A 19,292-nucleotide genomic window follows, 5' to 3' on the forward strand; every position below is an offset into this window, starting at 1 on the left:
GTTTTTATCATCATATAACATTTTCATTATCATGATCATCATCACCTTTACTATCATGATCATCATCATGTTCATCATGATCATAATTGTTTACATGTCTATATAACTTCTCCCATTCTCAAATCTATCATAAGACTTAGACAGACCACCTTATTCGTCTTCGTGACGAATTAAATTTCTAGTTGTTATTATTATTGTTATTGTTATTATTATTATTATTAGTGTTATTACTCCTACTATCATTTATTATTATGATTATTATTCATATCATTATTAAACTAAATTCTAATTTAATCTATAGATGTGACAGTTGGCACGGGGACAGCAGGACCATCAGAGACAGCGCCAATGCCAACAACAATTACAACACAATCGACTACAGGTATTCAACAATCTATTGCTCGTATAAAGGCAGTTTGGAATTGATAATTTTAAGGCTAAAAGTATCCTTGGTGATCACTACAGATGTACTCACTTTTTTAATATCACAATTGATATATTATGAATGTTTTTAGAATGTGGTTAGAAAAGCATTTGGCCCGTATTTCACTACTGGCTTCAGTTACACCCGACGCAAGGATAAGATTAAAACGAAGAGAAAACACTGAGACCTCAAACTTAAACAAAAATAACTCGACTTGAGAGCAAGCTTAATTGATCCCATCGCCTGGTTTAGATCTTAAGTAAAATACGGATCATATGGCATTCTTAGTAATTTTAGGCCTAGGGAATGTAACACAATGATTTGCAATCAATTACAAAACAACCACGAAATGGCCAATCTACAGTTTCGTTGCATGTACATAGTTATTGCTCAAAAGGCTGAAAACTAACAAATCAGAATCGTTGTTTTAAACTTGCAAATTGATCGAAAACCTTTGTGCTACAAGACCTGGTTTTGGTACATAACAGATTTAATGAACAGAATCATGATGACGAAGTTTCTAAATTGTTGGATATAGCATTTGGGTAGAATATACCTTAAATATAATTATTCTTGCAGTTCATGTATCCCTTCGTTTAATCAAGTGCTGTTTTTCTACTAAAAGAATCTTTGTCAATTTGACGAACTTAACAGCAGTTAGCACAGTTTGCCTTTGTATTATCATGAATATATAATAGATAAAATTGGTGAGATTGCACGTTTGAGTTTTTCCGTTTTTCACATGCATGATTGATTGATTGATTTTATTCGTCAAGCATGGCTTTAGCCTGGTTCATTTAATAACTAAAATAATAAGTTAGACCTTCAAAAGGAGAAGAGTTAATGGAAAATATATCCTGCCTTTTTGTTCTCTTATATATTCTGCATTACTTCATCATTAAGTTATGCATAACGTTATGCTAAGCAATCCTGTTATCATACGGATAAGACCTTAAGAAATTCCAATATTTATACAATTTTTTTGAACATTCATCGAATTGCTGTCCAACATGAAATTAATGCAAACAGAAGGAAATATCTCTTCTTTCACAATATCTTTACGATTAACCAACTAGGTGGTTTTTTTTTCTTCACTCTCTCTCATCAAGATCCTTCGTGTTCTACATATCTTTTGCCGAATCAAAAGTTCTACTATCTTTTGCTTTGTGACCTTATACTAATCATCAAAGTTAACAACTTTTGTACGCACTGTGCTGTAATGTTAATGTAATTATCAATGCATAATATTTTCGTTGCACTTAAGCATTATTCTCAGGATTTGAATGACGTCCATTTTTTTTTATAGATATGCAACAGAATACCACAATGGCTACCGTGAATCTCAATGTGATCCTTGATGATAAACAGTTCACTGAAGAGCTGAGAGACAACAAGTCTATGGCGTATATGGAAGCTGTGGTCGAAATCACAAGCGCCGTAAGTGATTTGTCTCCTTTGTTCTTTTTTCAGGTAGTCTCCTTTTGAACATAATAGCGAAATTTCTTCAGATATAGTACATTAAAGCCTCGGTCCCAAATGCCATTACGAACTGCTTTGAACGCCGTACGGTCGATTTTCAGACAATGGAAAATCGGGAAGACAATGGAAAAGCAGGGAGATTCGTACGAAATTGTTGTTTGTATGAACCTTTGTGACCGTAGCTTCACCTCACAAAAAACACCTACCTGTACCCGTCCAATTGCGCCCCCACGGCTTATATAGTGATTATTATGTCAAATTCCTTCTCCAATTCATTTAAGGAAGTATTTACTTAGAAAAGTTTTATGCGTTTTAAAGAAGGAATATGCAAAACCTATTCCATAAATAATTAATTTTATGGAAATGATCATATAGGGGAGCGCCATCATTTACAACATGTGGAAACAGAATTTAAGTATAGGTTTTCCCGGCCAATTTCGTCAAAGCAGCGATTAATTTCACTAACGTGCATTCATGTTCGAGCAAATTTTCTCCACTCGTTGCTTCCCTGTTTCATTTTTAAACTTTTTGCATTCAATTTCGTTTCGAGTCACCGAATTTTCGAATCAAGCACATTTAAATTAACGTTTGGTTCAGTCGATTTGGAAATGCGTTAACGTCATTCAATTTCGCCAAAGTTGAGTGGGAGGACAATTCTTTGTCGAATTGCGGTTTCATTTTCGTCTATGGGCAACCTCTTTCGCAATCGGGTCATTCAAATTAAAACTAGACCTCATAATTATTGTATGAGGCTCGATGTTTATTCGGATATTCACATTTTCATGTTCATTTGTTTATTCTTTTTCTCTATGATCTTTTCTGACATGATTTCACATTATACAATCTTCTTATTTGTCTGATATATTTATATTGCATTCAATATTTTCTCTTTCTGTCGATCTTTATTTTTAATGAAACATTTCTTTATACAGTCATGTCTTCATATCTTTCATTATAAATGAAGTTATTTTTTAAATGTTTTTTTTTATCAATCTGGATTGAGTGGGTAATCTTTTTTTCTTTTCATTTCACATATTTTTCTTTATTCATCATTGTATTTTGTTTCCATCATGGCCATGTCTAAAGCTCAACTCTACCGCTGTCCAGGATCTGTGTATAATTATATAGCTTTTTCTTACAAGAAGAAGAGAAGTCACAAATTGTGCGCCTTCTCTGAGGACAGTTACCTGTGTAATGACAGATATCTGCTAACGAATACGCATAATCATTCCTACAAGTAAACTTAGCATTAAATTATTCAAACAGAAGTATATTAAGTGACAAATTAACATCAAATGAAAAGCAATGCACAAATGTCACATATGGATGCCTAATCACTAAATTGAATGCTCGAATACATACCACCGTCTGTCCGGCGCGAATTTGAATGCTCTTTGCACGCTTTTCTAAATTGAATGCTCGTTTTGCACTTCTCCGTGACAAGAGTATGAAATCGCATGCTACTAAATCAAATTGAACGACGCAATTAGCTTTTTGAATGTTGATCTACATAGTCATTCAATTTCGCACGAACTTGAATGAACGTAACGTTAATTCGGATGCTAAGTTTACGAAGTTGGGCGGGAAAACCTATACTATGCTTTTATAATGCTTGTATATATATTATCTCGTCTTACACATATCGTGTCTGTCTTGGTTATACCCATTCTCATTTACTTGATGCAAGTGTTCAACCTTGTCTCATGTCCTATTTTTTCTTTATGTTATCGTTGTCTGTCACATGTAAAGGAATCAATTTCATTTAGGTATATACGCATTGTGTGTGTGCGCGTATGTGTCTGCGTGTGCGTGTGAGTGTTACATACATATACATAAGTTACCAACTGCATTTGTCATACTCCAAGTAATTCGATGTGTATGTGTTTTTGTAACTTAAGAATGAAAGGTGGACTAATTGAATTATGGCCTTTGGTGAATAATCTTAGATGTACGCTTTGATTTGTCACATTCTCAAAAACATAAATCAGGATAAATCAATTTTCACATATGAATGATTAAAAATCTTGGTAAGGGTGTGAATAATTTAGCTGTTAAATGTCCACCCATATCCTATACATGTCAATCGACACTGGTGGCAAATGAAAGGTACATTAATTCATGGGAGAAGATATCGGGATTACCTAAGTTGTATTTTATATTTCTAGAACCGCATACATAATGTTCACCTGGCGCCAATGTTATTTATTTATTTTTTTGGATGGAGTTATGTTCTTGTCATTAATTCATAAATACTTTTGCATTAAATTGAATCCAAAACTACTCATAAATATTTCACCCTAATGCTACATCTCAAAAGAAATATCTAAAACCCGTAAATAATACTACATTATTTGATATTCTCCTTAAACAGATTGATGCCCAGTACGCAAATGATCCTACCTATGCCGGTGCTCAGATCCTCGAGATTCGGTAAGGTGATGGGAACGAATTAACAGACGGCACCCTCTTACCTACCACACACATGTTATTTATATACCACATTGTATTTCTCACGGAATACTTCAGCCAAAGGAATCTGATTTATTTCATAATGTTCAGGAAAAAGATGATATATACAGACATGTGCAGTAGTGTCCAGAGTCCTTTGTTGCGCGCGATTGCCATTCAGTTACACCAAATAAAAAAAGAAATCGCTCTTTACTGCGCAATATCTGAACAAGCCTTTATAGGATGCAAATCTTTTGTATAGCACGATGCAATCCTATTGTTACTTGGGGCCTATTTTTTGTGCTGATCGACAGACTAGGCAAGCCTAAAGTGGTCGTGCCAATCGGTATTGGTGGCTAATGAAAGGCTAATATGATTTCATCATTCATCCGTTGCAATGCAAATTGCTCATTGTGAGCTCTCGTACCCTTTGCCTTTGTTAAAGATAGATATTTTGTCGCTATCATTACTAATAGTGACAGCCATATTTGTCCATCGTTGAGCAGTTTATTTTATTAAGAAACCTCATGATATGGCATACGTTCGTTGATGCTGAGACGAGCAAGCTCCGACAGTCATCAAAAATATGAAGACGTTTTGTAGAACTGTTGTGTAATTCAAAATCTATTCAAATTTATACACGTCTACCTAGCGACGAGCTATTACATTCACTTGTTGTATAATATTATTGCAATAAGAGTTAGAATACAAAGATATATAACAGAGCATTTGACCTAATTGTACACATTGGAAGGGGAGATGTTACTAGCAAGCAAAACATTTCTGCACATTTCCCCACATAAAAAAACGAAAAGTATCAAATATGCATTCTGACTACTGAAATGCAAGAATGTATAAAAGTTGAATGTATATAGCTCATCGTGTGTACACAATTTAAATACATTACTCCGCGAAATAATCTGTGTGTCATGTCGAGAGATGGCCAGAGTATTGCAAATGTAGATATAAATTACAATTGTCATTTGTGCAACACCATATCTATTGCAAACAGGTACGGAAAACATGTTACTCTGCACTGCCATGGTCACTCTCGATCAAAATAGAGCAAATTGCATAATGTATAATAATATCTCATTCATAACTTTTACACAATATATAGGGCAGAGTTAGCTAAAAGAATAGTTTTAGTCGTTGAGGGACATAAAGATCAATGTCTAATCAAGGTTTTGACAACATTTCTTCTTTTTTCCCTCTTTTTTATTCTATCCTTTTAAAGGGAAGGCAGCTGGCACGTTGACTTCATAATTATTTACATTGTCTTTTCTGGAGAACCTGAACAACTGCTGGATATATTCGACGATGTTCTGAACAGTGTTCTAGAAGCCTTGAGTACGATTTCAAACGATGTTGGACCGGTAACAATGACTTCAGGTTAGACTTTTACAATGTTTGTCAAATTACAATACAAATTCTATTTTTTTCTTCCAAGAATATGATTGAACTAAACTAAGTCATAGTAAAGCAATATGTTTTCCATTTACATCTTCACAACATTTGTATTCATGATTTTAAAAATATATCATTACACAAAAAAAATTAATTTCTCATAATCACTCTTTTATCATATTAAAAAATATATATCGAAATGTTCATGATTTTAACAGTATTACTCCGTATTAAAGGTAAAGACCAGTATTGGAAACGCCCCAATTTCAAGAAATGAAATGGAAGCTCTCATTACCAATCATGTGAAAGAATATGTTTTGACTAATACATGATGATAAAAAAATTGCCGGGAAACCGCCTACTAATTCATATATTTGGTAAATTTGTTTCTCTCATGGTCTGTGAGAGATATAGGGTAGTCCCATAAACATCTTTCTGTGTATAGTGCTTGTAACTTTACAAAGAAAGGGCCAAATTTCTTATCATTTTGATGATTCCAGAACCTTGCAGATGCTAGATGCTAGATGATCAACCTTTTCTGATCGATTCCACAACGTTTCTTTCACAATGCAATCGCATGACCATAACTGGTCTTTACCTTTAATGTCTATATGCAAAACAAAAATATCATTACAAACTTAACTTTTTCATGTTGCGGGGAAATCATATTCTTGGTCAAAAAGAGAATTCGTATTATCAATGTAGGAAAAATAATTGGTGGGTTGAAAGGGAATGATGCCATCACGTTGGCAATTTGTCTTGTAATGTTCACAGTTTTCCATAGCTTATCATGTCATTACATAGTTCATAACTTTCTACTTTTTTTTAAACGACCAAATCTTGAGAAAATATTTTGCGCCGACTCAACCGGCCGGTGAATAAGCGGGGGGGGGGGGGGGGGGGAGGGGTGGGTGGGTAAGAGCACATTTTTTTTTTGTCCAGTTTTTGAGGATAAATTTTGCCCCGACTCAGTAAAAAAAAGAGTATAATTTACATTTTTATCCTATTTTTTTACCGTTTGAGTAGGGGGGGGGCGGGCTGGTAGAATCGGCCCGTGGATCCGCCGCCTGGAAACTTGGGATAGAGAACAGAGAGCAAGGCTACATCACAGTGATATTCAAATTTCAACAAAAAATACAACATGCAAACATGACAACAAAATCCCAAGAGGTACAAGATCGAAAGAAAATAGCCACTTCGATTCACACTTTTTTAAATTCCGAAACAGAAAAATTTATGTTTTATACAGTTAAGTATGAAGAGCCTGGATAACAGGGATTTCTAAAAAAAAAAAAAAAAAAAAATTCTTTTTGGGTGTGGGGCTTCTCTGGATAAACAAACTTATTATTAGTCCTATATATCTCGGTTTGTTTGACTCTCGGCTCAGTCTCGTTCTCCCTCTTTCTACTGATCCAACCTCCTTCTTCTAGAGCTTTTGCAATCATTCATTTTCCCTTTTTGTAATATCTTTCTTTTTGCTTTCTACTATTTTTTCCTCTCTTTAATTTTTTCCCCATAAAATCTATAATTTCTTAGCTACATATTTTGTCTACTTATTGATTTTCTAAGCATACTTTGTTCACGTTATATTGTAAAACAGCATCTGAGGAACTAACACTTCAACAAGCTCTGCTTCCAGATAGTTCCACTTTTCTCGGGCTTTTTCTTTTATATTTTTCGTTTCATTGCATATTTTTGTAATATAATTATTCATTGTATTATGTTTTGCATGCGAAATAAAATCATTTGAATCATTTGAATCATATCATTATATTAATATTATCATTATTGTTATTTTTTAAATTATTATTTTTGCCATTAATATTATTATTATCCTAATCATCATCATCATCATCATCATCATCATCATCATTATATTTGAATCACACAGGCTTCTGTGAGAACGAGCCATGTCAGAACGGAGCTATGTGCATCGATGCCGAAGACTTTTCAGACTTCACGTGCTCCTGTACCGCCGGATTCACGGGCAGATCATGTTTAAGAAGTAAGTGATGCCTGGCAAATATGGCAAGAGATTAACTCTTTACTCATTTAATCATATTACGTGGAGGTTAAGGTGTCGTGGTATAGAAGTTCATTCACTTCACTCTCAATCCAATGATTGAAGGTTCGAATCCCGGTCAGGCACTAACGTCGTTTGGCAAGACATTATATATATATATATATATATATATATATATATATATATATACATACAGTACTGTTTATGATTTGGGATAAAGCATTATCCATGCTTCTGGAGCTTGAAGTGCTACCAGAGGGTGTCAGTATAAGCTTGTTTAAGGTGCCCTATAACCGTTTTGTGCCATAACGCGAATTTAAACCAATGAGATAACCAAATGAACAAACTATGAACGAAATAACATAGCATGTTGAGCATTTGGCATGAAATACAATTCCGCACAATGTAGGCCTTATTTTGGCTTTTAAAAAAGGAAGGGATTTTTGTTTACCCGGTTCGACTTAGATCAGATATCTATTTTTTTTTTTTATGCCATTAATTCCTAGTACCCAAGGGAAATATCATCTTCTTTTGCAATTATTTAATTTAAGTATATAATTTTGCTGTTTTATAATTTTCTCAAATGTAATTATAAAAAAAAGGTGTAAATTTGATATTGTATAACGGGACCCTGCTTACAAGCAACTTGCTTACTAAGGGAATCCCTCTATTTGTATTTTCATATTATTATGTTAATACAATGTGTTAATATTATGTTATACATGTACTTTTTTAAAGATGGACAAATTCATTGAATTTAATTGAATTTAATTGAATACAAATTTTTTTTCACAATATTTTTGCAGATATTTATGAGTGTGGAGGAATGGGGTCTCAGTTCAATTACCTAAATTGAACCTTCAACAACTTTTCTTTTAATAGCCTATTCTCTTTCTGAAATTCGTCACTGCCTAATTTTCATAGGAGTCGTTATCCATTTTGTTTGCCCCTATTTTTGCAGATATTGATGAATGCGAAGGAGTGACGTGTGCTAACGATGGCACATGCCTGGACGGGATTAATGATTTCACTTGCGTCTGTCCACCTGGATGGGGAGGAGATCTGTGTGATACAGGTATGTAAACCCACACGATCCTGTGTCCGGACAGGTTGGTTTAATATCTCATTAGATCATTCCAGAAAGTAAATATAATTCTTCTGGATACAAGATTTAAGAAATCTGTATGCTGACTAACTTATACATGAAAATAAATATTCACATCAATTAGTGCCATCCTCTTTGCAAAATCTAACAGCTTTAAGTTAGTTCGGATTCATCCCCCTCCTATATTACCGCCTATGTCCGGATAGGTTGGTTATCCGGACGGTAATTGACGTCAGGCAGTTATTCTGAGAAGTTTACATGCAATATTTCATAAATCTCTTAAAACTTATGTAGGACAATATTATGAAGGAAAATTACTCATGATGGCTCGAGCTATCTGATCCGTATATAACGATAAATTTTAAAAGAGAAAGTAACAGCATTAGTTTGTTTTGCGTCCGGACAACCCCCTACCCCACCATTACACTAAACGTGCATGTGAACTCACTTTTAAGTCAAGTCATTCATATAACATGAATACATATGTTGAATCTGTATATTAGTGGACGTGTTTAATAACATGATGTCTTTTACTGTATAAGCATATTAGCGATTTCGTAAGAGCTCAAACTACAAATGAGATTGAGTTTTTTAAGATAAACTTGAGTTCTGGTCATGCAAGAAGATTATAAGGGAAACTGTCTTGATATCATTTGGAAAAAGTGGATTTGGGTTCATCAAATTGATAAGAAAATTGACTCCATTTCACTAAAATCACATGGACTACACTTGGAAATCGGTGTATGTAACTACATACACATTTAGAATGACTGTTTGGTCCAAGCGCATCAGCTATGTATTGTCATAGAGTATTGAAGAGCATTTCAAATAGCACATTCGAAGAGCGGTCTTTTTGAGGGCACATTTCTATTGTGATTTGTTTCAAAACTGACATTTAAAGAATGAGGAATCCCAAAAATGATTTTTCACCTTTCCCAGAACTCAACCTTTAATTTATCTGACAAATTATTCAGATACAAACATACATTCACATGTTACATAGGCACACAAAAGAAGTTGCTGAGAAATGAATGAATATGATATACGACTACAATTAACTGCAATTTACTGTTTTACATCTTATTTCAGGTCACATGAAGCAAAAATAAGCAATGTCAATTTTGTTCGTATTTTCCTGCTAACATAACATTAAAAAAATATATATATATTATTTTTATGCCAAATTGCAAAAATGTTACCTTAACACTGTATATCAAACCGAATTGAAATATATTCTTACTAGATATCAAATGTTTACAAAAAAAATGTCAGATAATTATTTTCAAACCCACTATTTCATAGCAATATTTTGGGAATAAATATACCACAGAGAGAATACCTTTGCATATGATATAGCTTAAACATTTATATATTTTGCTGATGTTGACGGCAACCTAAATTGTAGACTTGTAAGCAAAGATCCTAATTTGATATAGTAAATTCTTCGCAGATTTCGAGAAAAAAATGAACAGTTTTTAAAGCCAGAAATCAAAGAGAAAGTAATTTTCTAATTACTTTTGGTAGATACGGACGAATGCCTGAACGACCCCTGTGGTAACCAAGGAACATGTGCCAATAATGAGGGCTCCTTCTCATGCAACTGTGCGCCGGGTTACGAAGGTTTTTTGTGCGACATCGGTGAGTGTTTCTTTCTACTAATGATCTAGAGAGTTGGGTGATATTGTTATGTATTTATATCACCTCGGGCATGTAGACAAATTTACCTAATTTTCTGAACATTGAATGTGTAAGCAAAAAAAAAAAAATCTGTAAGGATTTTGTAAGCCATAGCATTTTTGTGTTACATTTTAGTGACGAATTTTTTTGCTTTTTGTTTTGTTTATAAATCCAGATTGATCTAGACTACACATTGTACTACAAAATAAAAATGCAAGTCGATTAATTTGAATCCACTAATGTATGTATGATCAAGTTTCAATCACCTTATTCTACAAAATTAACCATATCAATTTGTATAATGACTGCATTGCGTTTGAGGCCAGGAATTTTGAAAATGAAAATAAGCTTTGAAATAATTAATTCAGAGTTTTTTGTGTTTTCTTTTATTTGCCTCATCAGAGGATTTATTAGGTATAGATCGTTTACATTCAAAGATACAGTGATACAAACCAAAATTACATATTCACAAATACATACATACTCATAATTTAATCAGAGTTACTGTTACAGTGGTTTATACAAAATAAAGAGTCTGGCAGAGACGGGTTTAACGTACATCTAGTCAACCTTAAGTTTTTGAATACGAGTCAATCTTTCCTTCAAAAAGTGATAAAGTTTTCTCTTAATAAACAGATGTGGACGAATGTGCAACTAATCCTTGTGAAAATGAGGGAACCTGTCAGAACGGGGAAGGCTCATATACATGCCAGTGTATTAGAGGAAGGGAAGGCCAGAATTGTGAAATTGGTAATACTTTCTAATTTTTTTCAGTGACGTATATTACAAAAGTTAGGCTGACTGATCATGGTTTATAAAAAACACAATTACAATGTATATAGTGCACTTGAATCTATTTGGATTTTTACTCTTACTTGTGTACATTTTATCTTGGCAATCGTAAGGTACGTATTACAGAGATTACCTAATTCCTTTTGCAATATATTATTTATTTCTTTTCCTGTAACTTCATTCTGACTTGAAACAACTTTTTTTTTCTTGCATCATTTCCTTTTTATCCGCACTCTTCGTTGCGATGAAGAACACACAGCTAAGTAGAAAATGAAATAAATTCCAGAGGTGATGATACCATAACAGAAAGATGGTAAAGTATGAAAATATACATGTATAAAATTATACAAAGGAAGAGGGAAAGAAAGAGAGAGAGGGAACATTGTGGTAATGGGAAACGTCTTCCCTGCACGTATCCATTGTTTTCATTGTCTTAGTTGCGCGTGTCTGACGCGAAGGCAATCTGAAAGTAATCAAGTAATCGAGAAAATCGGACTCCAAAGGAACAAGGCATGAGATCACAATTATACACTTACCCAGAAGCGTAGGCAGGGGTGGGGGGGGGGGGGGTGTCGAACCCCCTCAATTTGTTTTATGTGTGTGTTTTGGAAGAAACTCCCCTCAAACTTTGTTTGTAAACAAAAAAGTAACCTTACCCCCCCTAACTGAACGAAATATCTATATATATTTTTTTTCAATAGATATCAATGAATGTGAAACAACTCCTTGCCAGAATTCAGGTTTCTGTATCAACAACGACGGTTCTTTCACATGTGACTGTAGGCTCACGGGACATGAAGGGCCCATCTGTGAAAATGGTAAGAATGATCATCAATAATTCAGTTTTATTTACCCAGGGTAGGAAAAATTTTTATCCTGCTCTTCTCTCGGACCTCAAAGTTTTCATTACCAAAGCATTGCACCAATTCACTCGATCAATGAGAAGGGGGATCTGGGTCAAATATCTTCAGTCTCCAAAAATCAAAGTACCGAGCTTGTTCAAACTCGTGACCTCTCTTGTAACAGTCAAGAGTCTCCACCAGTATATCATAGTACTGCTACTAGGGGTGTATAGGAAGAGATTACCCGATTCTTCACATTTCATATGCAGACAAGACATTCGAATCGTTTTTTTAATCATAATTATTTCAGTTGTCGTTATAGATATGTGTCATAAGGTTTACATGGTTTTAAACATTCTGCCAATGACGATAAACGCACCCAAGTACTCAAGATTACCGATTTTTATATTTTATTTTCCGGTGTAACCTTAATGTGATAAGCAGACTCAATACATCATTGGTTGAGATAATTTCAACATGTAGTTTAAGCTTCTACCAACCTCAAAACCGCACTCCAAGAAATAACTTGTTATTTGTATTTATTATATTCTTGCCCATTAATTTACAAAGTGTTTGAGAGAGGCATACAGCAGGAACAATGTACAGTTTCTCAGCACGACGTGGGCATCGCCAGTTTCTGATAACGTGACGTAATATGTGAAGTCGTTTATCAAGTAAATGTGTTCAAATTTATGGATCCTTCCTTTTTCAGGTGTGTGTGGTGATGAAGCATTTCATTCACCTGCTATTATATAACATCTGCTAGAACGCAAATTGCATAAATAAGTGGTGCTATTCTGGGTTAAAGGTTTCTTATAAGTGAAATTGCTTTGTCTACTGCTACATTTTAGGATTTCTAAATGAATTAGTTACAATTCTTCCCCTGCTATATGTTTTTCTCCAAATATAATTTCCATCTTCTCAGCCATAATTCTTCCTCATTGAAAAGTAAAGGTTTTGTTATTGATTTTAATTTTTTTTCCATGATACATGTCCATCTTCATCTGGTACGTCACATTTTCAATAAAATGGCTGTACCCATGTTATGCTAAAAGGTATCACATCATGCCAAGAACATCTTTATTTATATATCTCTTGTACATTGTCGTAAGGAATATTGTATATCAAAGAGCAGGAATACATCTAATTTTTTAGAATACCTTAATTATTCCTTGGGGTGAGGTTTCTATTAACATTTAGTAGGGCGTCAGTATAAGCTTGTTTATGGTGCCCTCTACCCGTTTTGTGCCATAACGCCAATTTAAACCAATGAGATAACCAAATGAACAAACAATGAACGAAATAACATATTGCATGTTGAGCATCATACCAAAAGACGTTAAAAGATGGGAGTTGTTGCTACCTTGTTTGGCGTTCAACAATAAGGGATAGAGCAACGTCGATCTGGCGCTGCTCAGTGGCTGCCGGGCTCACGATCAATTGGGCAAAAAGAATTTCCGTTTCGGTTTAATAAAATTTGGAGTGGACTATTAGGCTATTATTATTATTTGGCATGAAAGACAATTCTGTCACAATGTCTGCCTTTTTTTTTTTGGCTTTTTAAAAAAGAAAGGGATTTTTGTTTACCCGGTTCGACTTAGATCAGATACCTATTCTTTTGTTTATACCATAAATATCATCTTCTTTTGCAATTTTTTAATTTAAATATATAATTTTGCTGTTTTATAATTTTCTCAAATGTAATTATAAAACCAAAAGTTGTAAATTGGATATTGTATACCGGGACCCTGTTTACAAGCAACTCGCTCACTTGCTTACTAAGGGAATCCCTTTATTTTTATGTTCATATTATTATGTTAATACAATGTGTTAATATTATGTTATACTTGTACTTTTTTAAAGATGGACGAATACATTGAGTTTAATTGAATTCAATTGAATACAAATTCTTTTCACAATATTTTTGCAGATATTTATGAGTGTGGAGGAATGAGGTCTCAGTTCAATTACCTAAATTGAACCTTCAACAACTTTTCTTTTAATAGCCTATTCTCTTTCTGAAATTCGTCACTGTCTAATTTTCATAGGAATCGTTATCCATTTTGTTTGCCCTTTTTTGGCAGATATTGACGAATGCGAAGGAGTGACGTGTGCTAACGATGGCACATGCCAGGACGGGATTAATGAGTTCACTTGCGTCTGTCCACCCGGATGGGGAGGAGATCTATGTGATACAGGTATGTTTACCCACACGATCCTGTGTCCGGACAGGTTGGTTAAATATCTCGATATATCAATCCAGAAAGTAAATATAATTCTTCTGGATACAAGCCTCATGAAATCTGTATGCTGACTAACCTGTACATGAAAACAATATTCACATCAATTAGTGCCATCTTCTTTGCAAAATCTGACAGCTTTAGTTTAGTTCGGATTCATCCCCCTCCTATCACCGCCTATGTCCGGATAGGTTGGTTATCCGGACGGTAATTGACGTCAGGCAGTTATTCTGAGAAGTTTACATGCAATATTTCATATGAAGGAAAATTACTCATGATGGCTCGAGCTATCTGATCCGTATATAACGATAGATTTAAAAGGAGGAAGTGACAGCATTAGTTTGTTTTGCGTCCGGACAACCCCCTACCCCACCATTACACTAAACGCGCCAATGCATTCTACATGTGAATTCACTGTCAAGTCCAGCCGTTCATGTAAACATGAATACATATGTTGAATCTGTACATTACTGGACGTGCTAACATGATATCTTATACTTTAGAAGCATAGTAACGATTTCGTAAGAGCTCAAACTACAAATGAGATTGCGTGTTTTAAGATAAACTTGAGTTCTGGTCATGTAAGAAGATTATAAGAGAAACTGTCTTGAAATCATTTGGAAAATGTTGATTATGTAGTTCATATGGATTGGTGTTGGAAGTGGATTTGGGTTCATCAAATTGATAAGAAGATTGACTCCATTTCAATAAAATCACATTGGCTACACTTGGAAATCGGTGTATGTGACTACATACACATTTAGAATGACTGTTTGGTCCAAGCTCATCAGCTGTGTATTGTCATAGAGTATTGAAGAGCATTTCAAATAGCACATTCGAAGAGCGATCTTTTTAGGGCACATTTCTATTGTGATTTATTTCAAAACTGACATGAGGAATCCCACAAATAATTTTTCATCTTTCCCAGAACTCAATCTTTAATTTATCTGACAAATTATTCAGATACAAACATACATTCACATATTACAAAGGCAAACAAAAGAAGTTGCTGAGAAATGAATGAATATGATATACGACTACAATTAACTGCAATTTACTGTTTTACATCTTATTTCAGGTCACATGAACATGAAGCAAAATTAAGCAATGTCAATTTTTTCGTATTTTCGTGCTAACATAACATTTAAAAAAAAATCATTATTTTTATGCCAAATTGCAAAAATGTTACCTTTACACTGTATATCATACCGAATTGAAATAAATTCTAGTTATCCAATGTTTAAAAAAAAAATTCGATTCGATAATCCCTAAATCTTATTTATGTACACCTAATCTAATTTCACAATACTTTGAAACTGTTTATTGCGAAATGTAATTTGATGACCAGAACTCCAATAACAGTTTGACTGGAATTGAGATAAGAAGAAGATAAACCAAGTAGAAAATGATGTTAGGATCATGGAAATTTGGCCTATACTATACAGTTAGAAGATTTAGGTCGAACAAAGATAATTGTTACTGCAGTAATTGCCAATATTGCCTCTGTATAAGCAGCTTTGAGTATTTGTCACACCTAATATATGTTATTTCCAATGCCACACAGCAACTGATAATCAATTAAATAAAGCGCAGACATTTGAATATAGGTATTTAGTTCCATATTAATACATATATTAAAAACTGTTATTGCCTCTGTCAGCAGCTTTAAACATTTGTCACACCTGATATATGTCATTTTCAATGCCAAACAACAACTGATAACCATGTAAAAATAAGCGCAGAAATCTAGAAAAAAAAGGTGTATATAACATTTAATTATTTCTTCTCAGGAACAACACCGGGAACAACCCCTGGCACAACACCTGGAACAACTCCGGGAACCACACCAGTAACTACACCAGGCACAACACCAGGTTAGTTCAAGTTTTGTTTGGGGTTTACAGCTAGCACATTATGGTACTATTACTACCAAGGATAAGGTTCCCTGTATGTCATGTGGTTATAAACCGTTATTACCTCTGTCAGCAAATTTGAACATTTGTCACACTTGTCATTTCTAATGCCAAACAGCAACTGATAACCATGTCAAATTAAGCGCAAATATCTTGAATAAAGGTGTATAGTTCTTTAGTAATGCATGTAACATATTTGTTTCCCTTAGGAACAACACTTGGAACAACCCCCGGAACAACACCTGGAACAACGCCTGGAACAACACCCGGAACAACCCCTGGAACAACTTCGGGAACCACACCAGGTACTACACCAGGCACAACACCAGGTTAGGTCAAGTGTTGTTTGGGGTTTAAAGCTAGACACATTATAGTACTTTTAAGGATAAGGGTTCTCTGTATGTCATGTGGTTATAATTCGTTATTGCCTCTGTCAGCATCTTGGAACATTTGTCACACGTGATATATATCATTTCCAATGCCAAATAGCAACCGATAACCATGTCAAATTAAGCGCATAAATCTTGAATAAAGGTGTATAGTTCTTTAGTCATACGTGTAACATTTATTTGTTTCTCTTAGGAACAACACTTGGAACAACCCCCGGAACGACGCCTGGAACAACGCCAGGAACAACACCCGGAACAACCCCTGGAACAACTGCTGTAACAACGCCAGCTACATCATCTGGAACAACACCAGGAACAACTCCGGGAACCACACCAGGTACTACACCAGGCACAACACCAGGTAAGGTCAATTTTGTTTGGGCTTTAAAGCTAGACACACTATGGTACTTCCAAGGATTTGTGTTTTCTGAATTTCATGTGATTATAAACCGTTATTGCCTCCGCCAGTAGCGTTAAACATATGTCACACCCGATAATGTCATTTCCAATGCCAAACAGCAACTGATAACTTTGTCAAGTTAAGCTCAGAAATCTTGAATAAAGGTGTATAGTTCTTTAGTAATACGTGTAACATTTATTTGTTTCCCTTAGGAACATCACTTGGAACAACCTCCGGAACAACACCTAGAACAACGCCTGTAACAACACCCGGAACAACCCCTGGAACAACACCGGAACCACACCAGGTACTACACCAAGCACAACAACAGGTACTGCACCAGGCACAACAACAGGTTAGTTCAAGTTTTGTTTGGGGTTTAAAGCTAGACACATTATGGTACTATTACTTAAAAGGATAAAGGTTCCATGTATGTCATGTGGTTATAAACCGTTATTGCCTCTGTGAGGAGCTTTGAACATTTGTCACACTTGATATATGTCATTTCCAATGCCAAACAGCAACTGATAACCGTAACAAATTAAGCTCAGATATCTTGAATAAAGGTGTATAGTTCTTTAGTTAAACGTGTAACATTTATTTTTTTTTCCTTAGGAACAACACTTGGAACAACCCCCGGAACAACACCTGGAACAACGCCTGGAACAACACCCGGAACAACCCCTGGAACAACTTCGGGAACCACTCCAGGTACTAGACCAGGCGCAACACCAGGTTAGGTCAATTTTGTTTGGGCTTTAAAGCTAGACATACTATGGTACTTCCAAGGATTTGTGTTCTCTGAATTCTATGTGATTATAAACCGTTATTGCCTCCGCCAGCAGCGTTAAACATTTGTCACACCAGACATATGTCATTTCCAATGCCAAACAGCAAATGATAACCATGTCAAATTAAGCGCAGAAATCTTGAATATAGGTGTATAACATTTCATTATTTCCCCTTAGGAACAACACTGGGAACAACCCCTGGCACAACACCTGGAACAACTCCGGGAACCACACCAGGTATTACACCAGGCACAATACCAGGTTAGGTCAAGTTTTGTTTGGGGTTTAAAGCTAGACACATTATGGTACTACCAAGGATAAAGGTTCCGTGTATGCCATGTGGTGATAAACCGTTATTGCCTCTGTCAGCAACTTTGACTTGTATCAACCAAAATGGAACCTATGTATGCACCTGTGCAGCAGGATACCAAGGAAACAATTGCGAAAATGGTATTTATATGATGCCGTATTTGTCAACATATTGTTTTCTTTGTCTTCTATAGCGATGACACATGAAAGTAATTTCTCAATAAAATAAATCCTTTAAAAGGGAACATTTGTGAAAATGGTACGTATGTTATTCTATGATGCCATATTTGTCACCATATTTTTTTGTCTTTGTCTTCTAAAGCGATAACCCTGAAAGTAATTTCGCAATGAAATAAATCTTTTTCACTGTTGATTCTTCTTTTCATAGATGTAAACGAATGCCCCTCAGATAACCCTTGCATGAATGGAGCGAATTGTATCAACCATAATGGAACCTATGAATGCAATTGTGCAGCAGGATATCAGGGCATCAATTGTGGAAATGGTATGTATTACATGGTGATATTTGTGTACTCTGAACTATGTCGTCCTTGATCATTTTTTAAGATAAAATATAAAAGGAAATTTCTTGATTAAAATAATAACTCATATCACGGTAGGCGCTTTTTTTATGGATGTAGGCACCTTAGATTACTCTTCATCGTTGTTATCTGTTTATTTATTACAACCATTCAACAAGTTGGATTTCAAATACAAATAAAAATGCGAATGGGTGTGAATTAGTCATCAAGCGGACAAACCTTTTACAAAGTTAAAGCCATTTAAGCTACAAAGTAATGACATCGCTACTATCGGCTAACAAGTGAAGTCTTTATCACAATTCAGATTTATTCTCAATTACCCACATTGATTTTTAGGCTAATTTTTACTGAAAATGTTCGAAAATATAAAAACAGAAGAGGTTATTCGCACAAATGATGTTAACATCTGATTGACATGAAAATATGTGTTACCGATAACAAGTAAGAATGAACAAAGTTAAGAAAACTCGAGGTTCCTTACGCGGCGAGTGATTTGAAATTTAGGATACCA

General features: G+C 34.7%; 2 protein-coding genes across 2 annotated transcripts in view; both read left to right on the top strand.

Moving 5' to 3' along the window:
• Positions 1 to 5,603: 5,603 nt before the first annotated feature.
• LOC115923829 (fibropellin-3-like) lies at positions 5,604 to 17,132 on the top strand. Its single transcript, XM_030985188.1, has 11 exons — positions 5,604 to 5,743; positions 7,650 to 7,763; positions 8,743 to 8,856; positions 10,411 to 10,524; positions 11,200 to 11,313; positions 12,057 to 12,173; positions 14,282 to 14,395; positions 16,228 to 16,311; positions 16,342 to 16,354; positions 16,560 to 16,679; positions 16,933 to 17,132. The coding sequence occupies exons 1-11, from the start codon at positions 5,734 to 5,736 to the stop codon at positions 17,102 to 17,104; spliced, it is 1,086 nt and encodes a 361-aa protein (XP_030841048.1). The 5' UTR covers positions 5,604 to 5,733; the 3' UTR covers positions 17,105 to 17,132.
• An 8-nt stretch (positions 17,133 to 17,140) lies between these two features.
• The window catches only part of LOC105445353, a 124,405-nt gene continuing 122,253 nt past the window's right edge, over positions 17,141 to 19,292 (top strand). The window contains exons 1-5 of the mRNA XM_030985189.1: positions 17,141 to 17,161; positions 17,389 to 17,494; positions 17,755 to 17,874; positions 18,108 to 18,191; positions 18,628 to 18,744. Of these exons, the coding sequence (XP_030841049.1) occupies positions 17,141 to 17,161; positions 17,389 to 17,494; positions 17,755 to 17,874; positions 18,108 to 18,191; positions 18,628 to 18,744 (448 nt within the window). The remainder of the gene's footprint in view (positions 17,162 to 17,388; positions 17,495 to 17,754; positions 17,875 to 18,107; positions 18,192 to 18,627; positions 18,745 to 19,292) is intronic.

This window comes from Strongylocentrotus purpuratus, unplaced genomic scaffold, assembly GCF_000002235.5.
Source record: "Strongylocentrotus purpuratus isolate Spur 01 unplaced genomic scaffold, Spur_5.0 spur5_scaffold_14, whole genome shotgun sequence".
Classification (NCBI taxonomy): Eukaryota; Metazoa; Echinodermata; class Echinoidea; order Camarodonta; family Strongylocentrotidae; genus Strongylocentrotus; species Strongylocentrotus purpuratus.

Coding starts and splice junctions, on each gene's coding strand:
- LOC115923829 (XM_030985188.1), top strand. Junction 11,314..12,056: donor AGGCCAGAATTGTGAAATTG/GTAATACTTTCT, acceptor TTTTTTCAATAG/ATATCAATGAATGTGAAACA. Junction 14,396..16,227: donor AGGAGATCTATGTGATACAG/GTATGTTTACCC, acceptor ATTTCTTCTCAG/GAACAACACCGGGAACAACC.